This window comes from Poecilia mexicana, unplaced genomic scaffold (genome assembly GCF_051168715.1).
Source record: "Poecilia mexicana isolate PSO_F unplaced genomic scaffold, ASM5116871v1 scaffold_8, whole genome shotgun sequence".
NCBI lineage: Eukaryota > Metazoa > Chordata > Actinopteri > Cyprinodontiformes > Poeciliidae > Poecilia > Poecilia mexicana.
The window spans coordinates 25,830,706-25,858,136 of NW_028263377.1; the positions used below are offsets into that span (position 1 = coordinate 25,830,706).

Below are 27,431 nucleotides of genomic sequence, written 5' to 3' on the forward strand. Positions count from 1 at the left end.
ACTCAAGTAAAATAATTTCATGAGGAAAATGTCTTGTTATAAGTGAAATAATCTGCCAGTGGAACAAATAGTTAAGAAATCATCTACTAAAAATAAGCTCTTATATCTATAGCTGAAAACTTATAGGTCAATTTTGTCTTATTTTAAGTGTACACAGATATTTGCACTCAAAACTAGACAAAAATACTTGTTTTCGTAGTGTATTTGTGCCTCGTTCCAGATTAAAGTGATGTCCAGGCAAATCGTAAAAGCCTCATCAAGTTGTTTTCTTACTGTGAACATTTCTGAAATGCTTTTGGCTGCACAGAACAAGCTGTCAGAGCTGGCGTGTGAGCGCAGCATAGCTGAGGAGGTTCAGTCTGTAAACGCCGACATGGCTCTGAATACTTTGCATAATTTTGCAAATGCAAGACAGTTGCATGAAAGCCAGAAAACCATGAAAGTGTTTAGAAATAGGTTACAGCATCGGCTCACGCCCAGCAGAAAATACGATGACAGTGTCTGTGTGAGTAAACAGGAGTGATGCAGTCAGTTTATTATATGAAACATCTTGAGGCCACAATAGGAGCTGGACCAGGGTGGTTACTGTTTGCTTTGGGGTTTACGGCCTAGCTGTGTGCAAAACTCACATAAAAAAAGAACAGAGAGATTTCCTGTGTGCATAAAACACAAAAGTTTGCATATTTGGAATAGAAACATCTGTATTATCGTTTACAACGTTTTTAAAGGGGCATTTTTACTGACTTTCACATGTTTTTCTTCCACATTCCTTTTTCACTTAAAAGGGTACTTCGCTTTTTGCCAACACTGCAAATCACAGAATCTTACCAAGTATTTTAGTTTACTTTCTAGTGCAAATATCTTATTACACTTGAAATAAGACAAAATTAACTCAGAAGTAAGAAGAGAAGAGTTTGTTTTAAGCCTCTAATTCCTGAATATTGATTTAAAAAGTCCTAAATCCACTGACTGATTATTTCACATATAACATGGACAAAATGCCTTGTTATAAGTAAAATAATTACCGGTGGAACAAATCAATATTCAAAATCAATATTCAAAAATTATTTACTGGGAAATATAAACCATATATCTTGCTGAAAAATTACTTGTAAGTTAGTGTTGTCTTATTTTAAGTGTAATAAGATAGAAAAAAAACTTTTAAAAAAACATTCTGAGTTCAACATGTTTAAAATTTTGAGAAAAAACTTTTGTAATTAATCTCAGAAATATTTTAGTTTATTTTCAAAAGTTGAACATTTTTGAGTTTTGCAACTGACATTTTTATGATTGTACAATCTGAGCTGAAATTTTTTGAATTTTAAATTTTGAGTTTAATTTCAGGAAATTTCTAGAAAAATCACGGAATTCGATTTTTTTTCTCGAAAAAATAAACTTATTTCAGTTATCTAGAAAAATCATGGATATTTCTGAGTGTCAAAAGTAAAAAAAAATTCAATGTTTGAAACTCAAATATTTTCCCCAAAATTTCTGAGATGACCCTCAAAATTTCAGAATTTTTAAAGCAAGTTTTCAACTTTTGAAACAAAAAAATGTTCATGTTTTTCCAGAAAATTTCTGAGTTTATTTTATTATACTTAGCAAATTTTCTAGAGTTTTTTTTTTTTTTTTTGGCAGAAATATATTCTTCTCTTTCCTCCTTTTCCCCATCTACGATGGCCCTGATCCGCGGTCGCACCCAACTGTCAGTAAAGGCAGCACGGACATGGGGTTTTACCTGACGTCCCTGAACGTACAGTCCCCGCCCTCCCCGGTGCTTTGACGTCACTGGCGCCCGTCTCCTCACATGCACCGGGGAGTGCAGCAGCGGCTCCCCCCACCTCCCTGCCTTCCTCCTCCTCCTCTCCACCCTCTCTGCCAGAGAGCCCCGACGACAGACAGCCATCCAGCCGCTCACCGTCCTGCTCCTGCCGCCGCCGCTGCTGCCGCTGAGCGGAGTGTGGTCTCTTTTTTCCACCTGCGTGGGTTTCTCCACGAGCCGGACAGCGAGTTTTTATTATTTTTTTTAACTATTTTTTTTATTTTTATTAATTACTAACCGGGTTTGGGGACATTTAATCTTTCTTACTCCTGCTGCCCTTCAAGTGAAATGGAGAAAATGGCCAGACCTCTTCCTATAAACCCAACTTTCCTGCCGCCGACTCATGGAGTCCTGAAATCCCTGCTGGAAAACCCGCTGAAACTCCCGTTTCACCACGATGAAGGTACGCTGTCTTAAAAAAAATGTGCAAAACTTACTGCGCACACAGGTGCACGTAGGACTGCTTGTTGGCGCACTTCTTTGATCTGACAGATATAGCGGACTAAAAGGACACAGGTCAACCAAATCACCTAAAAGTGGCGCGTCTGTGTAGTTTGCGATCTTTGTTAAAAATTAAACCGTAATCTGATTTGCAAGGGAGCGGCAAAAATAGAGAAATCAGAATCCTGTGAAATTCGGGCTTAATGTTTATAACTGGCAGATTTGGCGTCAAATTCAGTCAGTAAGTGATTTAAACATGAAGTTATTTTCCCAATGAACACTTAAGAGTCCAGATTTAACCGCGCTGCTGTTGTGTCTGCGCTGTTAATAGCGCAAAGCGCTGTTTATAACATTTAAACCCCGCTGTCTTCAATGAGACTCATTAGCAGTACCGATACCTGTCGATAGAGGGCATTTTCCATGTTGAAGCCTCTCTTAGGACGTGTTAAATGGATGTTAGCTGATATGAATGGCGGATAATGTTTACCTTTAAAGGGCCAGGCTTCTCAAATATAAAATTTCTCACGGTTTAGTGAAAATTTCCACAGCTTCTAGTGTTTCTTCCAGTCAGATGACAGAGAGAGATGGGTAGACTTGTTTACAAAGGACCCTAAGCATTAAAAAAAAAAAAAAACCTGCGTGTTCGTTCAGAATATAATTGAAAATGTTATTTATTTCAGTATAGTTGTTTATATTTCATATATTTATATATTTAGGTGATTATGGTTTACACCTAAAGAAGATCAAACATTCAGTTTCTCATAAACATTTAATATAGTCAGACCAATAATTAGAATAAAAAGTATTTTTAATACAGAATTTCTTTGCTATGTAGGTGCTGTGGAGGTGAACGACAAAAGAAGCTGCTGTATCTAAGAGTTTTAATGGAAAGTTAAGTGGAGGGAAAAAAGTTGTGGTGGAAAAAGGTGCATATGGATAACAATAGACTTCAGTGAATTGTAGAAATTCAAGATTTTTTGCCACAAAAAATTATTGAATTCACATGGGCATATTGTTTAGTATGCCTACCTTTTTCTCTTTAATTGGTCTAAGAAACTAAATTTTGGATTTTATCAACTGGACCATAAAATATTGGACATGGATAAAAACAGAAACTCCAACTGTGTAACTGATTGGACATTAGTTTCACTTTTTGAATCAATATACAAAAAGTAAATGATATTACAATCTATGAATATATAATACAAGCTGCCATGATGGATTTGGAGGTTGTCATTAAGGGGAAACCTCAAAATTTAAAGTCCCACTTCCGACCTAACAGGAAGTTAGAAGGTTTCTGGGTTCCTACGCATTCTTAAAAAATGAATGGGGAAGTTCCCGTTTAAATCAATTTCCTTGTCTGGATAAGTGTGAAAAAATATTTTAATATTTGAGCATTATTTTCCAGCTATCAATTGCAATCAATATCAGGGATTTTAGGTTATTTAGCTTGAACCACAAATGAGTGCAAAACTTGTTATAATTTATGCATTTCTTTATAATATAAAATCAATGTAAGCAGTTAATAAATTAAATAAAAAATAATAATTTCACAACTATCATAATGCCTAAACAACTTTACTTTTAGGATTTTAACAACAAAAGGTACAAAAATTGCTTTTTAAAAGATAATACAAATAATACAAGACCAATTCTTTTGCCAGCCAGATTTTGGAAAGAGATAAAAGAGAAAAACTTTAAATGATTCAAATGGAAATGATTGAGTTTTAATTTATCATGTGATTAATTGATTTATTCTGATTTGCCTACTAATTGGTGTTGTTAAATCAGCTGTGGTTTTGTTTTGACCACAGCTTCTGGTCCTGATTAGACTGAAGTGACGCAGATTCCTACTAGATGAGTCCAGGATGAAATCTGATGGGATTTGTTTTCTTTTTTCAGGATTTGGGAAGGATAAGGAGAAAGAGAAAAAGCTGGAAGATGAGAGCAGCACAGCCAGCCACCCCCAGTCGGCCTTCCTCGGGCCCACCCTGTGGGACAAGACCCTGCCGTACGACGGCGACAACTTCCAGCTGGAGTACATGGACCTGGAGGAGTTCCTGTCAGAAAATGGCATCCCAGCCAACACGGCCCAGAGCGAGCAGGCCCCGCAGGCGGCGCAGCCGTCCCAGGCAGCACTGCAGCAGGTCCCGCCACCCAAGCCACCCACCCCCTCAGTGGTGGACCTCAGCAGCCGCGCCACCACCTCCGTTCACACAGCCATGCCGCCTCAGACCTGCCTGCACAGCCCAACCGCCGCAGGTAGGAAGCATGCTGAGGCACACCTGCTCACTCACACACATGGGTCCTCAAATGTCCTCCACATGTCCTTAGATGATGTCTGCGCATTCTTAAGAAGACTTAAATGTATCTAAAATTTAGGTCTTAAAAGACTTAAATTCATGTACCCATAGTTAAGTTCTTTAAAATGTCTTAAATTCCCGTAAAGTTAAGGCCTTATGAAGTCTTAAATTAATGTATCTAAAGTTAAGATCTTAAAAAGTCTTAAGTTTGTGTATCTAAAGACAAGCCCTTATGAATTAAATTTATGTAACTAAAGATAAGACCTTATAAAATCTTAAATTCATGTATTTAAAGATAAGGCCTTAAAATGTCTTAGTCATTAGAAAAACTTTAAGTTGGTTTTAAATACGTTGATCACAGGCCTTAAATTTTGTCGTGGCAGGATGATGTAGTCTTATTAGGCTGGGTGATATGAACTTAAAGTTTTACCATGATATTTTGTGGCATTATTGTGATGATGATAAAAGTGATGCTAATAACTATATTTGCTTCTTTATTTAGACAACCGTATGGCTGTGATTTCAAGACATAGTCTCACAAACACAAGTACTGCTCTGGAATGATATAATCGTCCCCAAACAATTATTTCTGTGGCCTTAATTTAATTCTAGGTGGCTTTAAAAAGGTCTTAATGTTGCATATCTAAAATTAAGGCCTTAAGACTTAAATTCATTAGAAAAAATTATGTTGGCTTTAAATACGTTAATCACACGTCTTAAAGTTTGTCATGGCAGGGTGATATAGTCTCATATTCTATGTACTCTGTTTTTCTGCTTTCATCTTCATTATGTTCTCTAAATTCAGGCAGTTGATGCTGCCAGTAAGTAATTGCTAATATACTTTTGATAGCTAGCTTGCTAGCTTTTTTTCATCAAGGGTAAAGGCAAATTAATGCTTAGTTGGCACTTCTGTTACCAGGTAAATGCAAGACTAGGTGCAGTTTGTGCAAAACAGGGAAAAAAAGTCTTAAGTTTGACACAGTCGAGTCCCCCAAGAATTCCCTATAGTTGTAGTTGTTTTGGCCTTCAGTACCATTTAAAGTGACATTAAAAAGGTCTTAAAAAGTATTAGATTTGACTTGCTAAAACCTGCAGAAACCCCGTTTCAGGTTGGAATGAAAATGATTCAATCTGTTAGTAATGCTGCGGGCTGATGAAGTATGCAGCAGGGCGGCTCTCATTGAGCTCCGATTGGCTGATAGAAGCCCCGCCCCCTCATTGTTTTTGTTTACTCCACATTGTTTGTTTTTTTTTAAAGCTGTGCCTCAGGCTTGAACTCGCTGAACCACATAAACTCACTTCACCCGACTCCACAAGGAGGAAACTTTCAGATTCACACGTTTTTGAATCTACCTGGCGTTTTGGTCACCGCAGAAAACTTCTCGTTAAGGAAGCGGTTACATAACGAGCTGGCATCCAGGAGGCAGCGGCTGCTTTTCCTGCCTGATCCGGGGACCGGTTCCCTTCCAGACTCTGATCGGCTGCTGGCAGCGGATCAGATCATGGAAGATAAACAGATGGAGACTCTGAGGGTGTTTACCTGAAGGGGCGGGGTCCCAGTGAGGGGCCTCTCGTGCCTGTCGGAGGGCCTCACTGACCCAGTGAGTCAGATGTTTTCAGGTTAATAAAATTATAACGGATCGGTCTGATTCCAGCTGCTGAGTCTGGTTTAGTTGGAGATGTTTGGTGCTGGAGGTCCGTCTCCTCCCAAACATTTCCTCGGTCAGGAAGGAAGAACCCTGCTGGAGGTTCTGTAAACAGGTCTTACCTCATCTGTAATGTGCTGAACGCGTCGCCAGGGAGAGGGATTATTATTATTATTATTCCACATTTTGTTAAATAAAATCTCAGAATCTTAAGTTTTAAGGAGAAAAATCATCCAAAATAAAGCAACAAAATGCAGGGATGAAAACAAATGCATGGGAAATTAAATCAGCTTCGTTTTACTCTTAAAACAATTATACGGTTCCCATTTCTCAGGAAATGTATCAGATTGTGAAAAACACTCAATAAAAATTAATATTTGCACATTTTTACTCACATTTCCTAATGTGTGTTTGTTACAATTTAAATTGATGTAATATTTAAAGATTTTGTTTAGTTTCATTTTATATTATCAGAAAAATTATTGTTAATGGTAATAATTCTAACAATAATGTTGATAAAAGAAAGAAAATGTTTAATAAAATAAATGAATAAATCCTGAATTGAATAAAAGTTAATAGTAGGAAGAGGAAATAAATGAATGCATTATAATAAAAGTTAATGTGCCACTACTAAATTTGCCCTGCCCACTTACTGCACAAAATAATTTCAGTTTTTTGGAAATTAGGTAAATATTTTTATTATTTACATTTTAATGACCTTAAAATGTGACATGACTATGTTATTATTTATTTATAATGTGACTGAATTAATAGAAAAAAGTAATCATTCAGTGATTTATTTAAATAATTATGGCTGGTTTGGTCCTCCGTATTTTCTGCAGACAATCCTGCAGTCAGACTGGCTCCATAATTTCAGGCGTTTGAGGATTTTTCAGGCTGCAGCATTGCAGCTTCAGCTCAGATCTTAGAGGAACTCCTGCTCTGTTTGATGTGTTCGGGTTCTGTTTGGGTTCTGTTTGGGTCCGTCTAGCAGTTCACATTTAGCTCTCACGTGAAGCCAGGATGGGGTTTCCTCTGGCGTGCGGCGCCATGTGACGGGCGCATGCGGGCAGCCGTGTGCAACGCCGAGCTGCAAACCGGAGCCCCCTCTTTTTCTTTTCTCACTTTCTCTCCCCCCCACATCCACTCCACCCGCTCTGCTTCCTGTCCCACCCCCCCTGGGACCCGGCCCAGACTCAGAGCACACGCTGTACCCTGCAGAGGTCACATGGACTTGGGCGTGCTCCGGTCACGTGCGCGCCACATTGTTCCAGCTCAGCGAGTCTGGTCTCGTCTAACCAGCTCCGCGGCCTCCACTGCAGCGTCGCAGGACCTGCAGCTGGCAGATAACATCCTAGGTGTGCCGCTGCTACGGCCTTCATAGGTCAAAGGTCACATTCAGGACATCGACCCCTCAGCGGCCGGAGGGGGAGTCGGGTTGCAGGTCGAGTTGCACCTGATTCCAGTTATTCAACTCCAGTCTTGAAGAAGACGCCGAGTGCAGCTTCCTTCTTCACTAAATGTAAACAAACCTGGAGAGGCGTCAGATTTTAATGGCTGGAGGATTTCTCTAGTTTTCGGTGAAAGACCATGATCCATTTCTTCTGCTAGCGCTAGACTAATGCGTTTGTTTTAGTTGTATTTACCCAGAATGCCGTTCGCTAAACTACAAAGTCGTGCAGTTTAAGATAACTTTATTTTAAACCTTAAAATGAACTGACATTGTTTCTGGACAACTGATCATTTCATTGGTTTATCTTTAGAAAGTTATACATATATACATATATATATATATATATGTATATATGTATGTATGTTTCTTCAGAGTAAGATAGAAACATCAGGATGAAGCTTTGAAAGATTTAAAACATAAATATCAGAAAATAAGTTAATTCTCACACAATTAATGAATTCATTTTATAAAGTGCCTTTAAAAATATATTCTATAATTATTACATTATTTGTTATTATCAATAAAATAGGGTAAAATAACATTAAAAGGCACCACAAGCATAAAAAAATAAAACCTCCTTTGTAAATCTTTTAAATATTTCTGCAGAATGTCCATCAGTTGCACAATTCTCCCCATTCATGCCTCAAATGATGGATCACTAACTTTCATCTGATTTCTGTTAAACTTTAAACCAGTGGAAACTGCAGAAGATGCAATTTTCAGTTTTATTGAATTTACAGAGAAGAAAATGCAGATTTTTCACTAATTATCCAGCAGAATGATGGGAAACCAGCCAGTCGATGGATGCACTGCTGTTCTCTCTCTGGTATATTTTATCATCTGAGGCTCAATGTTGCTGCTTTAAGGTTTTTTGAGGTGAAATAAAAAACCTTCACGACCTGAAATGATCTTCCTCTGAGAGTATTTACAGTAAACAGAGTTTACCCTCCCGTTCTTCCACCCGACTCTGAGTTCAACAGTTCACAGATACGGCTGGTCGTCATGACGACAGCGCTCATAAAATCATAAAAAGCCCGATACGATCGCTGAGCGTGACGTCAAGCTGGACCCAGATAATAATCTGTAAAATCAATAAATCTATACTGCAGTATAAAAAAAAAAAGTTATTGAATTTGGTTTAGAGGTTTCCATGGAAACCCAGCAGGTCATCCTCCGCAGGTTGCTGATTAATCTCAGTTCATTCCTCCTCTTGGGTCTGGTCAGAACCGGGTCGTTGAGTTTAGACGTTCCTGTTCGGACCGGTTCTGCCTGGGTTACCTGCGTTCGCCTCACAGAGGTCAGGTCAGACTATTTGTGTCGCCTCTTAAAGACGGATTATCTTTAATCTGGTCTCTGGTTTAGAAGTGAAAGAACAGATGAGAAACAAAGTCTGAGACATCTTTCTGTCTGAAACGGCAGAGAAACACACTGAGAACTAAATCTGAAACGATTAATCACGATTAATCGATTACTCAAATAATCATAGCAGTGATTAACCAGAGTGTACCGACTCAAAAAGAGCCATTTACTGAAACAACAATACAATCAGAGCAAAATTAAGTCAGAACTTTTGTCCAGTTCCTGGTGCAAATATGAATTAAGATCAAACTAACTCACAAGTAACTTTTCAACAAGATATAGGAATTTGTTTAAAGTCAATAATTTCTTAATATTGGTGAAAACATTCTAGTTCCACTGGCAGATTATTTCATTAACATGTGAAAAATGTTTTGTTATAAGTAAAATAATCTACCACTTTTAAAATCAACATTAAGGAATTGTTTACTCAAAATAAGCTTCTTGTATATTCATTTTGCCTTATGTTAAGAGTTCTGAGATATTTCCACTAGAAACTAAACCAAAGATACTTGGTAGGATTTAGTGTTTTTGGCAGGAAAGTCTCCCGTATATCTGACTCAGAACAATTCATCAGAATATGATGGTAGATGTCAGATAGCTTTGGGTTTTCAGATCTAGATCCGTTTGTTCCAGCGGATCTCCTGCAGCGCTGCAGAGCAGGTCAGCGGCTCCGACCTCGTTAATGTGGGTCATGATGTTCGAGCCGCCAGCGGCTCGAACATCGCTACGTGCCGATGAAAATGCACGTAGCGCCTGGAGTTGTTCAGGACAGGAAGTCAGGAGTTTCAGAGCTCCTGAAACAGTCCCGAATCCAGATTTTTTCCTGCAGTCTGAACGAACCAATTCCGATCTTTTCACCTCCTAAAACATCCGATTTGTGCCTCTTCCATATCTGAAACTACATCATATCCGATTGTTTCTAAACCCGTCTGAACGGTCATGTAGCGTTTCATCCGACTGTTACACTATTAATATGAGAAATGAGTCATAATTTGGCACCAGAAGAAGCCAAAAGCCAACTATAAATCAAGATTTAAACAATGGCTGAAAATGTTAATTATTAAATTATAAAAGAAGTCTGTCAGTTCCTCCACTCTTCTGACTCGTCTGTCTACACATCCAAACAAACTGTCAACATTTACTATTAGTTCTGCCTTCTTTTTATTAGCTTTCTGCTTATGATCTACACTGAATAGAATAGAATATTATGGTAACAATGAAATGTTGTACAATGAAATATGGGCACAATTCTTCAGATGAAAACAATGACTGACTTTAAAAAAAATCTAATTTCTCACTTATCTGTTGATAAAAATTTAATTTAAAGGGGTGGTATTATCCACATTTCTTAACTTTACAACCCCCAACAAAAACATACCTGGAGTTTTGCTTTGATTCTTCCATGCATGTTTGAGAAATCCTTTAATCGCCATGGCAACCATTCACCTGGGCAAAACGCCTGGGTGGGCCTAACCCCGCCTTGGAGGACGAAGCTCCTCCTAAGAGCTACAAAACTTCGGCCTCACAGAGAAGCCCTCTCCCGCTTGGCTCCTTCAGACTAGCCAGCAGTGATTAGCAAACAACTGATGGAACTGCACATCTGGTAAAAAGTTTCAGAAAGAGCAGGAGTTTTTAAAGAGACTTTAAATTACAATATCAAAGTCTTTTAAATTCATATTTGATTATATAATTGCTTGATTGTGCTATAAAAAGGAAAACACAAAACTGCCGCTTTAAAGCCTCCACTGTGTCAGAATTAAAGCTCCCATTGCTGAATAAATGTTAAAATTTATTAATAAACATGATCTATTATTACTTCTGTAAACGATGTGCTGCTGTGTGATGCCTACGTTCTTCTTCTGTGGTTTCTGGTCGCTTTGAAGACGTAACGGGTTCACGCAGTCGGGTTTAATTAGTAGCAAAATATCAGATTATAGCAAAAAATCAGAACCTGCTGCTTCCAGATCAGCTGTTGGTCGAGGGTTTGTATAACCATTGTGTCGCAGCACCACCTGCTGGTCGGTGGAGGTATTACTGCCTAAAGCAGAACTGGAAGCTTCACAGGGAACAAACATGGCCTCCCGGTTCTGATGTTGTGTTTGTCTCCTCTGCCCGGTCCGCAGCCAGAGACACACCCAGCCCCATCGACCCAGAGTCCATCCAGGTCCCGGTGACGTATGAGCCGGACCCGGCCGACCTGGCACTGTCCAGCGTTCCGGGTCAGGAGATGTTCGACCCCAGGAAGCGCAAGTTCTCCGCCGAGGAGCTGAAGCCGCAACCCATGATCAAGAAAGCCCGGAAAGTCTTCATCCCTGAGGACCTGAAGGTGAGGAAGAGTCATCAGTCTGTGGGTTAGACCAGAACCCAGAACCAGAATTCAGAACCAAAACATGGGAAATAAAATCTTTCTATTTTCATTTTGGCAGATTTAGATTTTAACTTTAAAATATTAACTTAGAATCTTTTCTTCCACTCTTTCTTTCTTTGTTCCTTTTTCATTTTCTTTCTTCTCTTCCTTTCTCCCTCTTTCCCTTCCTTCCTTGCTTCCTTCCTTCCTACACTGTTTTGTTAGGTCAGTCAGAAGCAGCTGATCTTTTTAGATGTTTATGCAGATGCATGTTTGGCTGCGAATCATCAGGCGTTCACTAAAGCACTGCTGTTATTGCATTTTAGGCAATAAAATGTTCATTTTCTTGTTAAAAATGAATTGAACTATTTGTTTTTTGTGTTTTTTTATGTATTTCTAATATTATATAAATTAAACTTAAGTGGTTAAATGAAAAGTCAGCAGAATGTTCCAACCCTTTTATACGATTAATCGTTAGTGACAGGATTCACCTTCAAAATAAAAGCATAATTGATTTTCAGTATTTCATTGCCACGTTGTTTTGCTGACTGAGCCCTCTGCTGCTCCCTGCAGGATGATAAGTACTGGGCGCGGCGCAGAAAGAACAACGTGGCGGCGAAGCGCTCGCGGGATGCGCGGCGCCTCAAGGAGAACCAGATCGCCATCCGCGCCGGCTTCCTGGAGAAGGAGAACGCCGTGCTGCGCGTCGAGGTGGCCGACTTGAGGAAGGAGCTGGGCCGCTGCAAGAACATTCTGGCTAAATACGAGGCGCGACACGGGCCCCTGTGAGCCCCTCCGGTGGCCCACCTCTGCTCCCAGAACCTCCAGTTTGCCCTCCTGTTTGAAGGACAATGTCTCTAATGGCGGCACCCCCACCTGTATGATTCTGGTATTTTATTAAGTTTCATCTCGTCTGCTCCTCTTTTGATTTCTCTACACGGTTTGAATAAATAGATATAAATATATTTCCATGTGCGTACTTCCCACTGTGAGGAGTTCGAGCCCGCCTCCTTCTCTACATCAGATCAGGACTAAAATCCTTTTTATTTTGTTGTTTTTAACCACTTATGTTAGTATTTCCTGTCCAGTCCAGGAACATTTTGCTCTCTGTTAGTATTATGTTTTAATTTCTTGAGCAATAATTTTAAATATGTCTCCACCTCCTGCTCCCGTTCGTTAACTTCTGCACTAACTAGCGTCTCACAATCGGATCCGGTTCAAGAAAATTCCTCTTATTTATCTCCCTTTTATTTCTCAGATGGAAGATTGTTGTTTTTATATCTATAAATAAATATATATATTCTGTTGATATAATTGTTAGTATTATTACTGCTCTGAAAGCTGTGGTTGTTTAGCCTCCTTCTCTTCAGGTTTAAGCATGATTTCTCTGTTCTTTTGACTAGTTGTTGATTCTTTGGATTTGACTTGGCATGACTAGTCCGAGTGCTTTTGTTTTGTTTTTTCTTTCTTTTAGGACTCGGTGCAGATGTCTTGTCGGTGGCGTCTGTTTGCCGTCTTTTCAAAGATGGCTGTATGAATGTAAGAGAGAAAAAAGGTTGGATGGTGTTGTCCAATACTGTGGTTCACCCCATCAGTTTGTTTCCTGCAGACCAAACCAGAGATGTTTCCAGAAATCTATACATTGTTCCTTTTTTGTACAGTATTTTTCCAATATATATATAAATATATAAAAAATTGGTGAATTGTGTATTCTAAAGGGACAACAGGTCCAGAGAAATATTAAAAATGTGTTTAATAAAATAAATGAATAAATAAAGAGGTATTTTGATATTCTATTTGAGGGGATGGGAAGGAAACCAAATTATTGGGGGCATTATTGTAATTATAAAATAGGATTTCAACACTCCTTAATGTGCTTAATGTTTTCAAAAACATGGGATGGCGTTACTATGACGGCAGGGAAACTATAGCTGGTTCTTCCTGCTGCTCTGCGATTGTTTTCCTCAGTTGTAGCGAGTCCCTGAACCCGAGTGATGAACCTTGGAAGACTTCTTTTGTTGTTTTTGCTGATTTGTTTTTAACTGCAGAGTCTTTAGATTGAAGCTGGAGTCATGAGTCGTGTTTAGACACCCATCAGAGGATATGTTGTTTCACAAGGCAGATCAAGGCATGTATGGAAGACCAGAGGTGCCAAAATAATGGCATCTTTTTGTATATGCATGAAAATCCTAAAGACTATTAAATACAAATATTTGCAGTTTGCGCTAATTATGCAAAACATAAGCCGTTCTAGAAAGGTTTACCTCAAAAGTCATCTCACTGCAGTAGAAGAGCCCACTAATGCCAGGTGTCGCATTACCTATACATACCAAAGATTGTTTTGGAAGCAATTATCCCCAATCAACAACACAAATTTGCATACTAATTATTTTATTCAAATAAACCAGCTCTGCTTAATTTGACCCCTGGTTAATGGCAAAAACTATATTTTTTAATATTTTTGCCATAAGTGCTTTTTTCATTCAGTTTTGAAAAGATTGCATTTTATTTTGTTAAAAGGCTCATAAAATATCACATTAAATTTTAACCACCTCGGAAGCATCATGGTTTTTAATGACGGTTGCTGTGTTTAGCTGTCACTTTTTGCTTGAAAATTAGATGATATGCAAATGTTTAAATTAGCAGTTTCCATTCCTGCCATAAATTTTTCATTAAGTTAAAGCAAACGCTACATCTTGAACACAAGTGGGGAGAAACTCTGTAATAATTCAACAAACACATTTAACATACTCTTATTAGGATTTTTCAGTTGCTCATTAATTTCAATTAAGTTTTTGGCATCTCTGGACTTCCATATTTGTCTCCTGAGGTCATGCTCATTTGGATCTTTAGTATTTGGTTCATTTAAAGTTTGTAAAAGTGAAATGAAATAAATCCTGGAACCTCTGCCCCTGTAAAACAAAACTGTCACATTCCACTGAGACTTTTCGGAGCGTTTTTGATCTGGTCCACAGGTGCGAGCGATATTAAGCCACCATTTTGTTACCCAGAGTTTTCATCACTTTTGAGGCTCCAAAGCTTCCAGAGCGTCTTTGTTTTTTATTAGAATCAAGCAGGAAAAAGCCAGTAATGATCCGTGAAATCCCAAACGTACCTCATGTGTGGAGTGATCTCTCTACCTCACCTGGAAATATTAACCATAATAATTGTGAGTTTGTTCCAGTGCCTTTAATTCACCGACTGTTCCCAGTGTTTTGGTCCTATACAGCACCGCCCTGATGGCTCCAGATTGGCACCGAAAGATTTCCTGAACCTTGGTTTTATTTCAAACATTGCAGCAGATTTGTAACCATTGTATTCATGGCAACACCAACAGACTGTTTCAGAGTGTTTAAAGTGCAGCATAAAGGAGTATTACGTGTTGTTCAGCCCTCTGCCTCTCTGTCTGTAATTTCTAGTGTCTAATAAAAATCCCACTTATTTTCCCATGTGTTTTCATTCTCTGCACATGTCAAAATATTAGAATATTGTGGAAAAAGTTTAATATTTCTAAACATTCTAAATATTGCTAGAAATATTTCGTATTTCTAGCGACTTGGATGTTGTTTAGATTTATCACACAGTAAAATACTACATGTTGTAATCTCTAAAATTGTGGCTCACAGATAGGCCTGTCGCAATAAACGATAAATCAATTAATCGCACGATAAATTAAACCTATCGACCATTTTAATTATCGACTTTATCGTCTCTTCCTGCCTTTTTTTTCTTTCTCTTGACACTGAATGAAAAAAGGCTCAACTCCGGTGCTCTGCACTGACCCTCCCTTCCTATTTCCTTAGTGTAATGTCCAGCGCACACGACACGAGTTGTCGGCCCATTTTCAAAACCTGAGAGACACATTAGCCGACAGAAATCCTAGGTATAACGGTGGGTATAACATTTCCATTAAATCAGTGTCAAAAGGTATTGAAACAATATTATCGTTTATCGCAATCATTTTTTAGACAATCGCTCAGCAAAATTTGTTATCGTGACAGGCCTACTCACAGATGATGAAAACTCAAAAGAAAATCAGAATAGCATATCTGATTAATAAAAAAAATGATATTTTAAGCAGAGATATTAGTTTTTTGAAAAGTATATTAATTTCTATGTGCTTAATATTTGGTCTGGGCTTCTTCTGGATGAAGTACTGGCGTGGCGTGGATGAGATCACCCTGTGGTTCTGCTGAGGTTCTGGAAGTCCAGGTTGAATTGATGACAGCCTTCAGATTATGATGTTATTCATGGTAGAGCCAGTCTTAAAATTTGCTGTATGTTTGCTGTTAGTTTTACAAAGAACCTAATAGAAAAATAGCTCCAAATAAAACCAAAATACCAGCAAGGACTGGATTATTTTCCAGATGTTAGCTAGCTGTCTGTTAAAAGAAAGGTGTTTATATTCCTAACTTCTGTAGGCTCAGTTGAACAAATTAATAAAATCCAAATGTACTATTTAGTAAATTAAAAGCTGATTTGGGTATAGCAGTCAGTTTTTCAGTAAAAGTCCAGATAAAAGTAGTTCTGTGTATAAACGTTTGGTTGTAAAAAGAGATATTTTGTGTTGTAATTAATATTTTCCACTGTAAGAAAATTGTCAGTAATAATTTCACCCTTATTAAAATGTATAATTCTTGAACTGCAGTTTACTGAAAGCAAAATGAACTGAGTCCAGACAAGCTGCAGATATTGTCTTTATTGTCACATTACCAAGGTGATTTTCAGTACAGTGGAGCATTCAGATTTTAGAAGAACCATCACCAGCCAGTGAAAGAGACAAAACAAAAGCAATTATTCTCTGCAAAAAGGCCAGGGTCATCAGAATCAACATAGAAAACAGACAAGAGAACAGTCATGATTATTAAAACATGAGCAATGATTTGTTTCAGACGTTGCTAGGAAGGAAAAACAAAACAGGAAGCAAACGTACAAAAAAAATCATAATGTCCTCATGATATGAAACACTGTTTAACATCGGTGTGCAAAAATCACAAGACACACAACAGGAAATGTTACACCGCACAACAGCTCACACACACTCACACAATATTCACATTTTTATAAAAAAAAAAAAAGATACATCAAACTGCTTTTAATTGGGAGTCTCCTCATTTGGCTCATTAACACCCCAGTCCTCCTGTTTCTCCTCTACATTAAGAAATACTGAGGAATTCTACCCAGCTGCCACCAGAGGGCGCCAACATCTTTCAGCAGAAACAGAGCATTCGCTGAACAGATATAAATAGAAGAAAACATGATTTTTACAACATTTTTGGTTCAGATATGAGAATAACTATACCTTAACACTTTATTAACCAATTAATTTTTTTTTCAACTTTGAGGGTTTTGTTATGCTGCCTTTATTTGGAGCTTTGGTTTCTTTCAGTAGAAATAAGAGTTGCTGATTTTTAGCACCTTGCTCAATTTTCTCCGGATGAAACGGATCGACCCTTGAAGAGGAATGTGACTCGCTTTGAGTGGTTTTAAAAAGACGCTATCAAACGTCACAAATACCGAAGCTTTGGAGAGTTCTTCTCTTACAAAAACACTTGATTTCATCAGAGGATGGTGACAAACCTGCTTTCCTCCTGGTTACAAAACAGTAAACAAGTTAAGGTTGTTGTCGTAAACTTTTACTGTTGCAGCTTGGTTGGGCAGTGGGGGGGCGGCTGGGAGGAGAGCTGGTCAGGACTGGAGGAGGGATTCGGAGCTGGGCGCGTTGTACAGGTACTTCCAGATGGCGTAGTAGTGCACGGCGGCAGCCAGAGCCACAAACACGTGCCAGATGGCGTGAGCGAAGGGGATGACGCCGTCGCTCTTGAAGAAGAACACGCCGAGGCAGTAGATGAGTCCTCCACACGCCAGCTCCTGCAGGCCGTCCGTGTTGCTCTGGAAAAACAAAAACAGAGAAAAATTTCTTCCTAGAAGCTGCACTGGAACTCGAAAGCACGATATTCTTTATAACCACTAGAGGGCAGCACAGAGAAAAACGCAAATACTCTTAAACGTACATTAAATTCTGATTAGGGGCGGGACTTTGACGTGTTAATTTTTACTCCTAAAAGTAATTTCTTTCCAAAAAGTTGCTCAAATAAATTTAATAGTATAAATGTAACTAGTTAGTACCCAATTAATCACATTTTTAGTTTAACAAATAAAGGTTCCAGCTACTCAAAAGTTTCTGGCACGCCTGTAAATCTGACGCTCAAGCGACATCCGCTAACAGCGATGGACAACAAAGCTGCTTCTCTTGGCTCTCTGGGAATTCATTTCTGCTTCTAAAGATGATCTGATGCTAAGTTACGCTAGCAGGAGTTAGCCTGTCAGCGAAGCTATTGTAGCTTAAAATAGCATCTCAATGCTAAACATGATGCAGCAGCAGATATCACCAATGCTGATGTTAGCATGTTGAGTTCATATGTTTATTTGTTCAACAATTAAACAGAAAAAATGGGTTTTTGAATTGAAAATTTTGCTTATTTTGCCTATAAAGTTTAATTAACCTTAACGTAATCCGGTAAAATGGCAGGATCTTCTTACCATTGATGTCACGACTGATGCAGGAAAAAATCCCATAGTCAAATAGAAGGCCAACTCCACCAGTTTGTACCTGAGAAGACAAACATGCGCAGGATGAAACCTCCGGGCCTCAGTTTGGACTCCCGCCGCTAACGGCTCTAATTTGAACAGAAACTCACTTTTCATGATAGTTGAAGACATAAATGGTCCCGGCGGCAGCCATGAGCCACACAAACCAGCGCATGTGAGCCGCTAACGGTCCGAGCTCCCGCAGGTTCAACCTGAACCGAGACAAGAACAGAACCCACCCAGAGTGAGGCTTCTGTGAACACACACACCAGCTGCTCTCAGCCGGACGCTCACCAAGGTGTGTAAGAGGCAGCGATGAAGAAGTAGATGACGACTCGGTCACACATGTGGAAGCACTGCTCCACTGACCTGTAAAACACACAAACTGGTTAAACTGGTTCCAGGAAGACATGCCAAGTCATACTACACCTGTGGTTCGCACCACCTAATTACTCAACACTAAGTAGCATCTAAAATGGAGGCTTGGTTGTGAGGAAATGAATGCAAACCCTCTCACCTCATGTGGCTCTTCTTCCAGGTGATGATGTGAAACACGGTGGAGACCACGAAGAGGGCGCACAGGCCCAGTCCGTACACCCAGGCCGTGACACGCTCCCAGTTGTTGTTGGACAAGCAGTGCAACAGCGTCATTCCCACGAAGGCCGGCACGATGAGGAGCTGCGGAGACGAGAGCAAACAAACAGCGGTCAGCGGACATTCCCAGACTGGAGCGGGTCGGCGGCGTTCAGAGAGACGGGACTCACTGCGTGAGTGTAGCAGTTGGCAGCATGTTCATAGACGGTGGGCTGGTAGCGGCAGTTAGCAGAAGCCCGTCGGTTCATGAACCTGAAACCAGAAAAGTTAAACTTTTGAGTCAAAAAGACTCAACAGGCTGAAACATACAACCAAGTTTCTGTTTTTGTGACACAATAAGCAATGCAATAATTTCCAATTGCATGATTTATCTTTTCTCTTTCTACCAGAAAAATTAATCCTAAAGTCTTCAGTCTTTTGGTCTTAACTAGCTCATTTTTTGAAGAAAACTTTTGTTTCTTCAAAAAGGTAATTTCTTCTGCTCCAGTGTTAATTCCAGTGTTAAAAGGTTCATTAAAATTTAGTTTATTGAACTTTGAGAATTGCACTACTATGCAATTACCATTATGTTACTTGAAAATGGTCTCAAAACAACAATATTATCTTTTGTCTCAATAACTTATGGATACCGTCAGGCCTATGCTTGTTTGGAAATCACAACTTCACCTCCAAATATTCAAATGAAGCTAAATATACAGGCCTGTCATGACAACAAATTTTGATAGACGATTAATTGTCTCAGAAGTTATTGCGATAAACGATAATATTATTGTTTTGGGATCACTTTCAAAATAAATGTTAAATTCTAAAGAACATTTAACACTGGAAGATATATTAAATATCCAAAATAAATAAACAAAAGAAATAAAATCAATTATGAAGAAAACAACAACAAAACTGTCCTTCAAAAGCACGGCGAGTTGAAACCAAACCAGAGTGAAGACTTTTGTATCCAGTTCTTGGTAGAAAGAGAAAAACAAGAAAAATGATCAATCATGCAAACGGAAACTACTGAGCTTGTTTTAATTTAACATGTGATTAATTGATTTATTGCAACAGACCTATGAATATGTTGGCTCTGAGCTGATCCCTGATGCAATCATAGCTTCAACCAACCTGTTTGTCCAACCGTACACCTCACCACTGTCTCACTGTCACGACAAAACTGATCAAACTGATAGCAGAATTAGCTAACTAATGTAGTAATATATGTTGCTTAATGCAGTTCACCATTATCTGAACAGGTGCATGATAAAATAATAATGAAACAGTTCTGTTGTTTTTCTTATTTATTTTGTACATTTAAAATGTCCTCTGGTGTATTCCAGTGTTAAAATGTTAATTTTAACACTGGAAAATGAAATGCCATCTGTAGTATCCATCATACATATGTCAGTATACATCTGTATTATTCTACAGATGTTATCTGTAGTATGCATACTAACATCTGCATACTACAGATGTTAGTATGCTTTATAATTTCAGTGCTTAAGCATATTCACGTGGTGAAAACTATAATTTTTTTAATTCTTCTATGCAGCAAAAAATCTCCACGAAATGAGAATTACTTGATTTAACAATTTAAATATTAAAAATTGTATTATTTGGCCAAAACAGAAGTATCTAAAACCCCAAAGATGTTTAATATAAATAATGATTAACACCGATTTCATATCGAAAGACAAAGAGACCGGAAGTGAATCCTTCCCATCTTATTGAGAAAAACTGATTTTCATAGATCAACAGGCATCCAGGAAGTCTGTCAAAATTATGAATCGTTTTTATCATAACTGTATCCTTAGATTGGTCAGTTGTTAAAACTTTGCATTTCTGGAAATTCTCATATAATTTACATAAACTTTATTCACGCAAAAAATTTAATTTTTATTATCTAAAAAGAGCCAAAACTGCCTTCACTTACCTGTGAAAACTATAAGCACCCTTCATATCTGCTCCTTTTTTATTCCACAGATGAAAACAATAAAGACCTGATGTTCTTGAGGAGGAATAAAACAATAAACCCGCCCGAGGAGCCACAGAAATCGAAAGGCCGAACATCCAGCTAGCGGGCTACAAGCTAACTGTAGCTACAAGGCACCGTCGGTATCACCCCGCCCACTGCTAAAGCTCCATTTTAGCCTTTTTCTCAACACCATTATGATGGAAACCCCGAATCAACGCCTCATCTGGAAGATGGAAATGTCCATAAGCACCAGCGTCTCACAGGTGGAAGCTCATAGCGCCCCGAAAACCAAGCTGCCCAGACAGTAAATAAAAACGGAATCCCGCTGTGTTCTACCGGTGTTCAATTAGTTGATTGGCAGCGGGTTGAGCCAATCAGAGGCGAGGCTTCTGCAACATGGGCCAATCAGATTTGAGGTAGGCGGTAACATTATAAATATTAACTTTCATAAATTGTTTATACACCTGACCCAAAGGTATTATATTTCAACAAATATTTTATCAATTAAATCAATATTTAAACACAAAAGAAAACTACTATAAATCCATAAATAAATAAAAACAATAGATATTTTTGTAACTGTGTTAATCATGTAATAAATACACAATAAAATGAAACATGCTTAATTAAATAGCAACTGAATAGAAAGATTAACATGTTCTATCTGTCTGTCTGTCTACAGATTTAGAAAATAAAGAAACATGACACTTAGACTATCATATAAAGTCTTATTATCATTATTATAAGACAGACCACTTAGTTTTTTTGTTTTGTTTTGTTTTGTTTTGTTTTGTTTTGTTTTGTTTTGTTTTGTTTTGTTTTGTTTTGTTTTGTTTTGTTTTGTTTTGTTTTGTTTTGTTTTGTTTTGTGATAAACCTCTTCTGATTCAAACACTTAATCTGAGTAAAAACCTTCGGACAGATTTTGTGCCATGAATCCAGACAGTGAACTGCACACACTGCCATATCAAGCTGGTAAAGCCCGGTTACATAACAGCACTGTGACTCATTTAGTGCTGTTTAGATGTAAAGGAGTGTTTATGTAAGAACACAGGGGGCTTAGTAAAGTTCGCTCTGTACTTGACCTCAAAAATAAACCTCTCTGGTGTGATTCTGCCTCCTTTCTCAGCAGCTGCATATAAAATGTTTGTGCACTCCCTGGTTTTGCTCACAGCTTTACAGACGTCGCAGTTTGGCAGCTTGGCAGCCGCTCATCATGGCTGCCAGGACTGGATGTAATTGATCTGAGTGTTTGTCTGACTTCCACTAATCACTTTCTCAGGTGGGTCGAGGATGAGGTTTCTCTGCCGTTTAACCTGCTCTCACCGGAGACACTGCATCAGATTACACGTGGAATTTCCACCTGGTCAAACGATCTTTACGTCTAAACAGACAACTGGAAATACATGCACAGACTAACGGTTTAGTTTTATTTTTGCGTTGTAGTTTCCCAACTGTACCTCAAAACAAACTTTGCTTTGGTTTGCTCTCAAATCATAATGTTTTTTACTTTGTACACAAATCATGTTAATATGTTATTAAAGAATTTTGTAGACAACTGTAAACTTTTTCCAAATTCTGTTCAAAGTTTGAGAAGATAATAAAAAACACACCTAAAGGTCAGAAGTTTGAATTCATACGAAACTTGATAAATACTAAAGGATGAAATATCGCAGACTGCTGGTAAAATTTTCTCCTAAGAAGGTATCAAAAACTGTATTCAGGATAATAGTAGTAATAAAATGTAATTTATAATATGCTCTACATGTAAATCTCAAAGTGATACTGAATTAAAACAAAAACATTAACCAATCTAAAAACAATAAAAACTCATTTAAAATATTAATTGGAAGATCTTAAGTAGAAGACTATTAAAACAGTCATTAAGTTTACGTTTCAAATCTACAAACTACAATAACCTTAAATTTCATTGTTTATTGGTTTGTTTTTATTTGTCTATTTACTAAAAGACTCCTGCTGCAAAAATAGTTGGCATGCAGATGAGTGGTAGATGTGTAAATGTTTCTGAGCAGGGAGATTTTTTAAATTTAGATTTAAGATAAAATATCACATGGATGAATAAAGATTTGTCACATCTTCTATTATTGTAAAGTAAATTTATTTATTTTTCTGACAATTTCTTTTAAACTTTTCCATTCACAAAAAAAACACAATAGTGAAAAAAATGAAACTTTCTTTCTTTGCTGAATGCAAAACAAATTACCTTTAAAGTTTATCTTGATCGAATGTTTTCCACCTATTTTCAGCCTGAATGATAAGATCTGGATCCAAAAAGACCAACTTTCCCCTAAAATGTTTGTTTTTTCCCAGCGTCCACCGGGTTTCCTGGTGATGTGAGTACTTGAAAGTTGTAAATATGGACATTTTTTTAATCATTTTCTCTTTTATATGAGCTTTATTATTAGCTATTTTATGAGTCAGACTGTCCTACTTTGATAACAGGCTCTCGTTCCTGAAACCTTCTTCTAGTTCTCCTGTCTTTCTTCCAGTTCAGCAGACATCGTCTTCTCTGCCTTTATATCAGATAAAACTGCATTCACATGCACTGCCTGTTGTACTGCTTAATTATTCCCAGCAGTTTATTTTCTTAAACATTTCCAGCTTCTTCCTGAGTGTCTGCTGCATAAATACTGTTCTTTTTCCACCAACACAAGGTGGCTGAGGTAAGTTTTGTATTATCTAAAGTAATTTTTTACTTCTAATTAGGGAAACATGCACTAAAATAAAAATGCTGACATTTTCACCACATGCTCTTCCGTAATTTAAATATTTTTTTAAAGAAACGTGACATTAAAAGTAAAAAGGCTGACATGAAGAAACAGAGGACTTTTTAAAAAACAATTATCTTAATAAACATACAAAATTTTGTTAGTAATTTCAGTTCTTCTCTGGTGAAGTTGAGTCCAAGTCTTTAACTTTTAATTCCAAGACCTAAACAAGTATTTTGACTAAATATTTTTATTTAATCACAAAGAAATAATTAATCATTATTGTACTTCTAAAACACTATTAAAATATAATTTTACCTATTCTGTTAGTTTTTAAAGTATTAGTAGAAAGAAACAAATCATCCAATAAATTGAGAAAATGACAAGAAAACTGATCAATAATAAACAGAATAACATGTTCATCTGCTTTTACAATATTACATGAGTAACATGTAATATTCTATACAACTGAATTGTTCAGTTGTATAGACTCAATGATTCAGAGAATTGCTGTGATAATCAGAGGAAATTGATTAGAGCAGAGCCTCCTATTAATCGTAATCTGTAACTGTTTGGATTTTTCCATCTAAATTAGAAAATCTTTAGATTTCATGATCAAATTAGTGAGCAAAAAAACCCGAACTTACATTTTAAGCTAACATTAACCACAGTTTACCATCTATATTAGCTTCTGTGTCAGATTAAATCTTCTCTACTCTGGTTTACAGCTTTCATGTTTTTAATTCCTGATTGCTTAACGGACGCAGAATCATGTCCGACTCCATCGTCTCTTTGATCGGGTTTCTAAACAACGGCCAGGCAGAAGAGTGGCAAAAGCAAATGTGGTGGATTAATATTGTCTCTTCTGCCTGGATATGGAGCTGTTAGCATGTCATGATAGTTATGAGTCCATCATATAGTCAGAGGCCTCTTCAGGTTTGTTGCAGGACTGACTGCTACTGGAGATATTTCCTGCAAATCCACAACGATTCTTTGATTGTTTTTCTCTCTACCTTGTGTTAGATCTGGTTTATGAGTGAAACAAAGATTGACCTGAGTGTTTTGCTTTATATCCTTGAGTTTTCTGCAGAAAACTCAAGGATATAACTTCAGTTTGTTCTTCATACGTTTCTCACATAGAAGTGACTTCTTGTTTTTTAAAGGTTTTCTAATCAAAATAAATTTTTTAGAAATAGCTGAATGTCTGATAATTAGCCGTGAAGCTTCTCCTAAATGTTATCTTGCAGATTCTTAAGGGCACATGAACGTCTAACTTTTGAGTATAAAACTGAGATTGCATGTAAATATGTCACTTGTACATGTTTAGAACCAAATAAAAAGCAGTACTGACACCCCAGAGAGCATATTTGGGTTTTAGCAGAACTACTTCCATGAGTCTGCTGTGAAAAATGTCCAAGCAGGAGAGAGACTGAATTAAAGAGGCTTTGTGTCCACACGTGGCAGCAAGTTAAATAGCTTTCTAATTGGTTTACACTTTCCTGGACAGGGTGTATTGGTCACATCCAGTCATGGTGTTCTAACATCTCAACCACAGTGTGAAGGTCAGAGCCTAAAACTAAGTGAGAAAGTGAGTTTTTAGTTTTTAATCTGTGGTTCTTGTGTCCTTTTGAGTTTTATTTTGTTGAAGTTTGTCTGTGTTGAAGTAAATAGCATAAAATGTATCCAAAGAAAATTTAGTCTTTTTAATGCTTTTTCATACCAAACAGAGCCTTTAGTGTTCCTTCTCTACAGTTCCTGCCATTGAATCCCATTTAAAATGAATAAACACATTGCTCCTGCAGGTGGATTTCTATTTTTTCTGTTAATTGTGAAGGTGACCAAATTTCTTTTGTGCATTTCACCACTCTGGATTTCATAACATGCCTCACCATCACACAAAATAATAGTTTGAATAATAATCACTAAAACATGCTTTTTTATGTGGCAATGAGGACTGAAGCTAAAAATTGCATTAATAAATAAGTTTAAAAATATATTTAATGGTAATTCAATTCTAGCAAAAAAAATCGGAATTGAGCATCGAGGCCTGCTGTGTAAATTAGTCATATTGTATTTTTCATGGCATTGAAGTGCATTCAATGGCAGAGTAGCACTATTTTAACATATTTTTACTCAAGTAAAAGTAAAAAGTAGCTGTTCAAGAAATTACTCAATTAAGAGTAAAAAGGTATTTGGTAAAAAGTCTACTCAAATACTGATCACAACATCATTTACATTAATTACATCAACAGACAAACCAAAATATACAGCTGCATGGAAATTTTGGAGTTTAAAGACCAAAGTGTTTAAATAAATAACATAATTACAAAGTAGCAAAATCAAGCAAAAGAGATTATTTTCCCCAAATCAATTTATTTCACAATAAAACTTGATACATTTTAACAAAAACTGCAGATGTGTGCCTGGTGAATGTTTGGTTAATTGTAGAACATAAAAACTCTTAAAAGTTTTTTTTTTCCAAACAGTTATTCAAATATATGTAACTAGTTTCTACCCAACTCCACTTTTTATTGTTTTATCAAATTTCTTTTTTTAAATGCACTTTCACATTGTCTTTTTGTGGTTTTTCTGCCACTAACGGGGTTGGAATATCTGTGTGGATGCTACTGCTGGCTGTTACAGCTGGAGTTAATCTGTCATCACACCAGTACCACCTCAGAGATACCCACTGGATTGGCACTGGAGCTTCTCTAATAATCTCACATTTATCTGCCAGATTAAATGCATGCCAGTGAGTTTGCTTCATGTTGTCTGAAGATCATGGCTGCTTTCCTACTCTTAATTTATCTGCCTCGGTAACATCTGCTTGATTTAATCTGTGTTTCCATTCATCACCATAATCTGCAATAAAACTCTGGTTTAACAGAACCCTGCTACCATAATCTGCTAAAACCAGCTAGATTAATAGGCTATAATTGAGAATTTCCAGAAAAACTGTGTAATTTAAAAACAAATTCATTAATCATGTGTTTCCAGTCTGTAGTCAGATTACAGAAGTTCTGTTTTATGAATGAAATCCATTTATTTCCTAGAAGTGTGAGGATTACTCTGAGCACCAGCCCTGAGTCTAGGCGGCTTTCTTACATCTATTTCTGTTCAGCTTTAGCAACACAAGCTGAACGCTGGGACGTAAAAATAAAACATTGTCTCTTTGTAGCAGACATATATCTAAGTCTGCATGTATTTTGCAGGATAATATTCTTGTTAACCAACAGTTCAGTCTTTCTCTTGTTTCAGCTTGTTCATGTGAAAGGCTGAACACATTTTTCTTATGTCAGATTTATCAGGATTACATTTTCAGCTGGTGTAGTTTGCTTTCTTCGCACTGTGTCAAACAAACCAAACATTTAAAAAACCTGTTCCCCTCCTCACCTGTGGTGGCGCTGCACCAAAAACCACTGATAAAAAACACCAAATCTTACCAACTATTTTTGTCCACTTTCTAATGCAAATATCTTCATAGACCTTTTAATAACCCTAACTTACAAGTAACTTTTCAACAAGATTCAGGCGCTTGTTTTACGTCAATAATGTCTCAATATTGATGAAAAAACTCTATTTCCACTATTTGATTTATAGCATAAATACTAGTTCCATATTTCTTTCACATTTAAACATGTCTTGTAATAAGTGGAAACAATCCTCACATGGAATTAACATGTTTTTATAATCAATTTTAAGGAACTATTTACATAATTCCCTAAAATTGGAATGATGTAATATATCTGGCTGAAATGTTACTTTTAAGTTGGTTTTGTCTTATTAAAAAGACATTTGCACTTGAAAGTGGACAGAAATATTCCAGTAACATGTTGTGTTTTTACATTGTGTATGTCAGCTGGCTTCTGGTTACACATTAAACACAAATGTTATCTACTGACATGCAACGTCCTTGTTATGTGGAGCTGATAATAAATGGGATTACATTGTATCATGCAAATGGACGATATGAGTGACGCAATTTACAATCTTTCAAACAGGACGCCTCAATGTTTTTGGTTTAATTTTCTCACATTGACATTGGGTTACTGCTAGACCTGCAGAGTTAAAAAGTGGCCTTTTTAGAACCTGTCTGACAACAGGAAGTAGACAAAAACAAACACTTCAATATATGACAGTCAAAGTCGTAGATATCTATCGGTCCGGAACCTTTTCTAAGGTTC

The 27,431-nt window shown here is 37.3% G+C and overlaps 2 protein-coding genes across 2 annotated transcripts; one reads left to right on the forward strand and one right to left on the reverse strand.

Moving 5' to 3' along the window:
- Positions 1-1,663: 1,663 nt before the first annotated feature.
- Positions 1,664-14,820, forward strand: hlfa (HLF transcription factor, PAR bZIP family member a). The gene is made up of 4 exons (XM_014979631.2): positions 1,664-2,225; positions 4,166-4,525; positions 11,148-11,350; positions 11,945-14,820. The coding sequence occupies exons 1-4, from the start codon at positions 2,111-2,113 to the stop codon at positions 12,158-12,160; spliced, it is 894 nt and encodes a 297-aa protein (XP_014835117.2). The 5' UTR covers positions 1,664-2,110; the 3' UTR covers positions 12,161-14,820.
- Positions 14,821-16,055: 1,235 nt separating this feature from the next.
- Positions 16,056-20,871, reverse strand: mmd (monocyte to macrophage differentiation-associated). Its single transcript, XM_014980275.2, has 7 exons — positions 20,478-20,871; positions 18,727-18,808; positions 18,480-18,640; positions 18,257-18,331; positions 18,073-18,174; positions 17,915-17,984; positions 16,056-17,263 (listed from the first exon to the last, which is right to left on the reverse strand). The coding sequence occupies exons 1-7, from the start codon at positions 20,612-20,614 to the stop codon at positions 17,060-17,062; spliced, it is 831 nt and encodes a 276-aa protein (XP_014835761.2). The 5' UTR covers positions 20,615-20,871; the 3' UTR covers positions 16,056-17,059.
- Between the last annotated feature and the right edge of the window lie 6,560 nt (positions 20,872-27,431).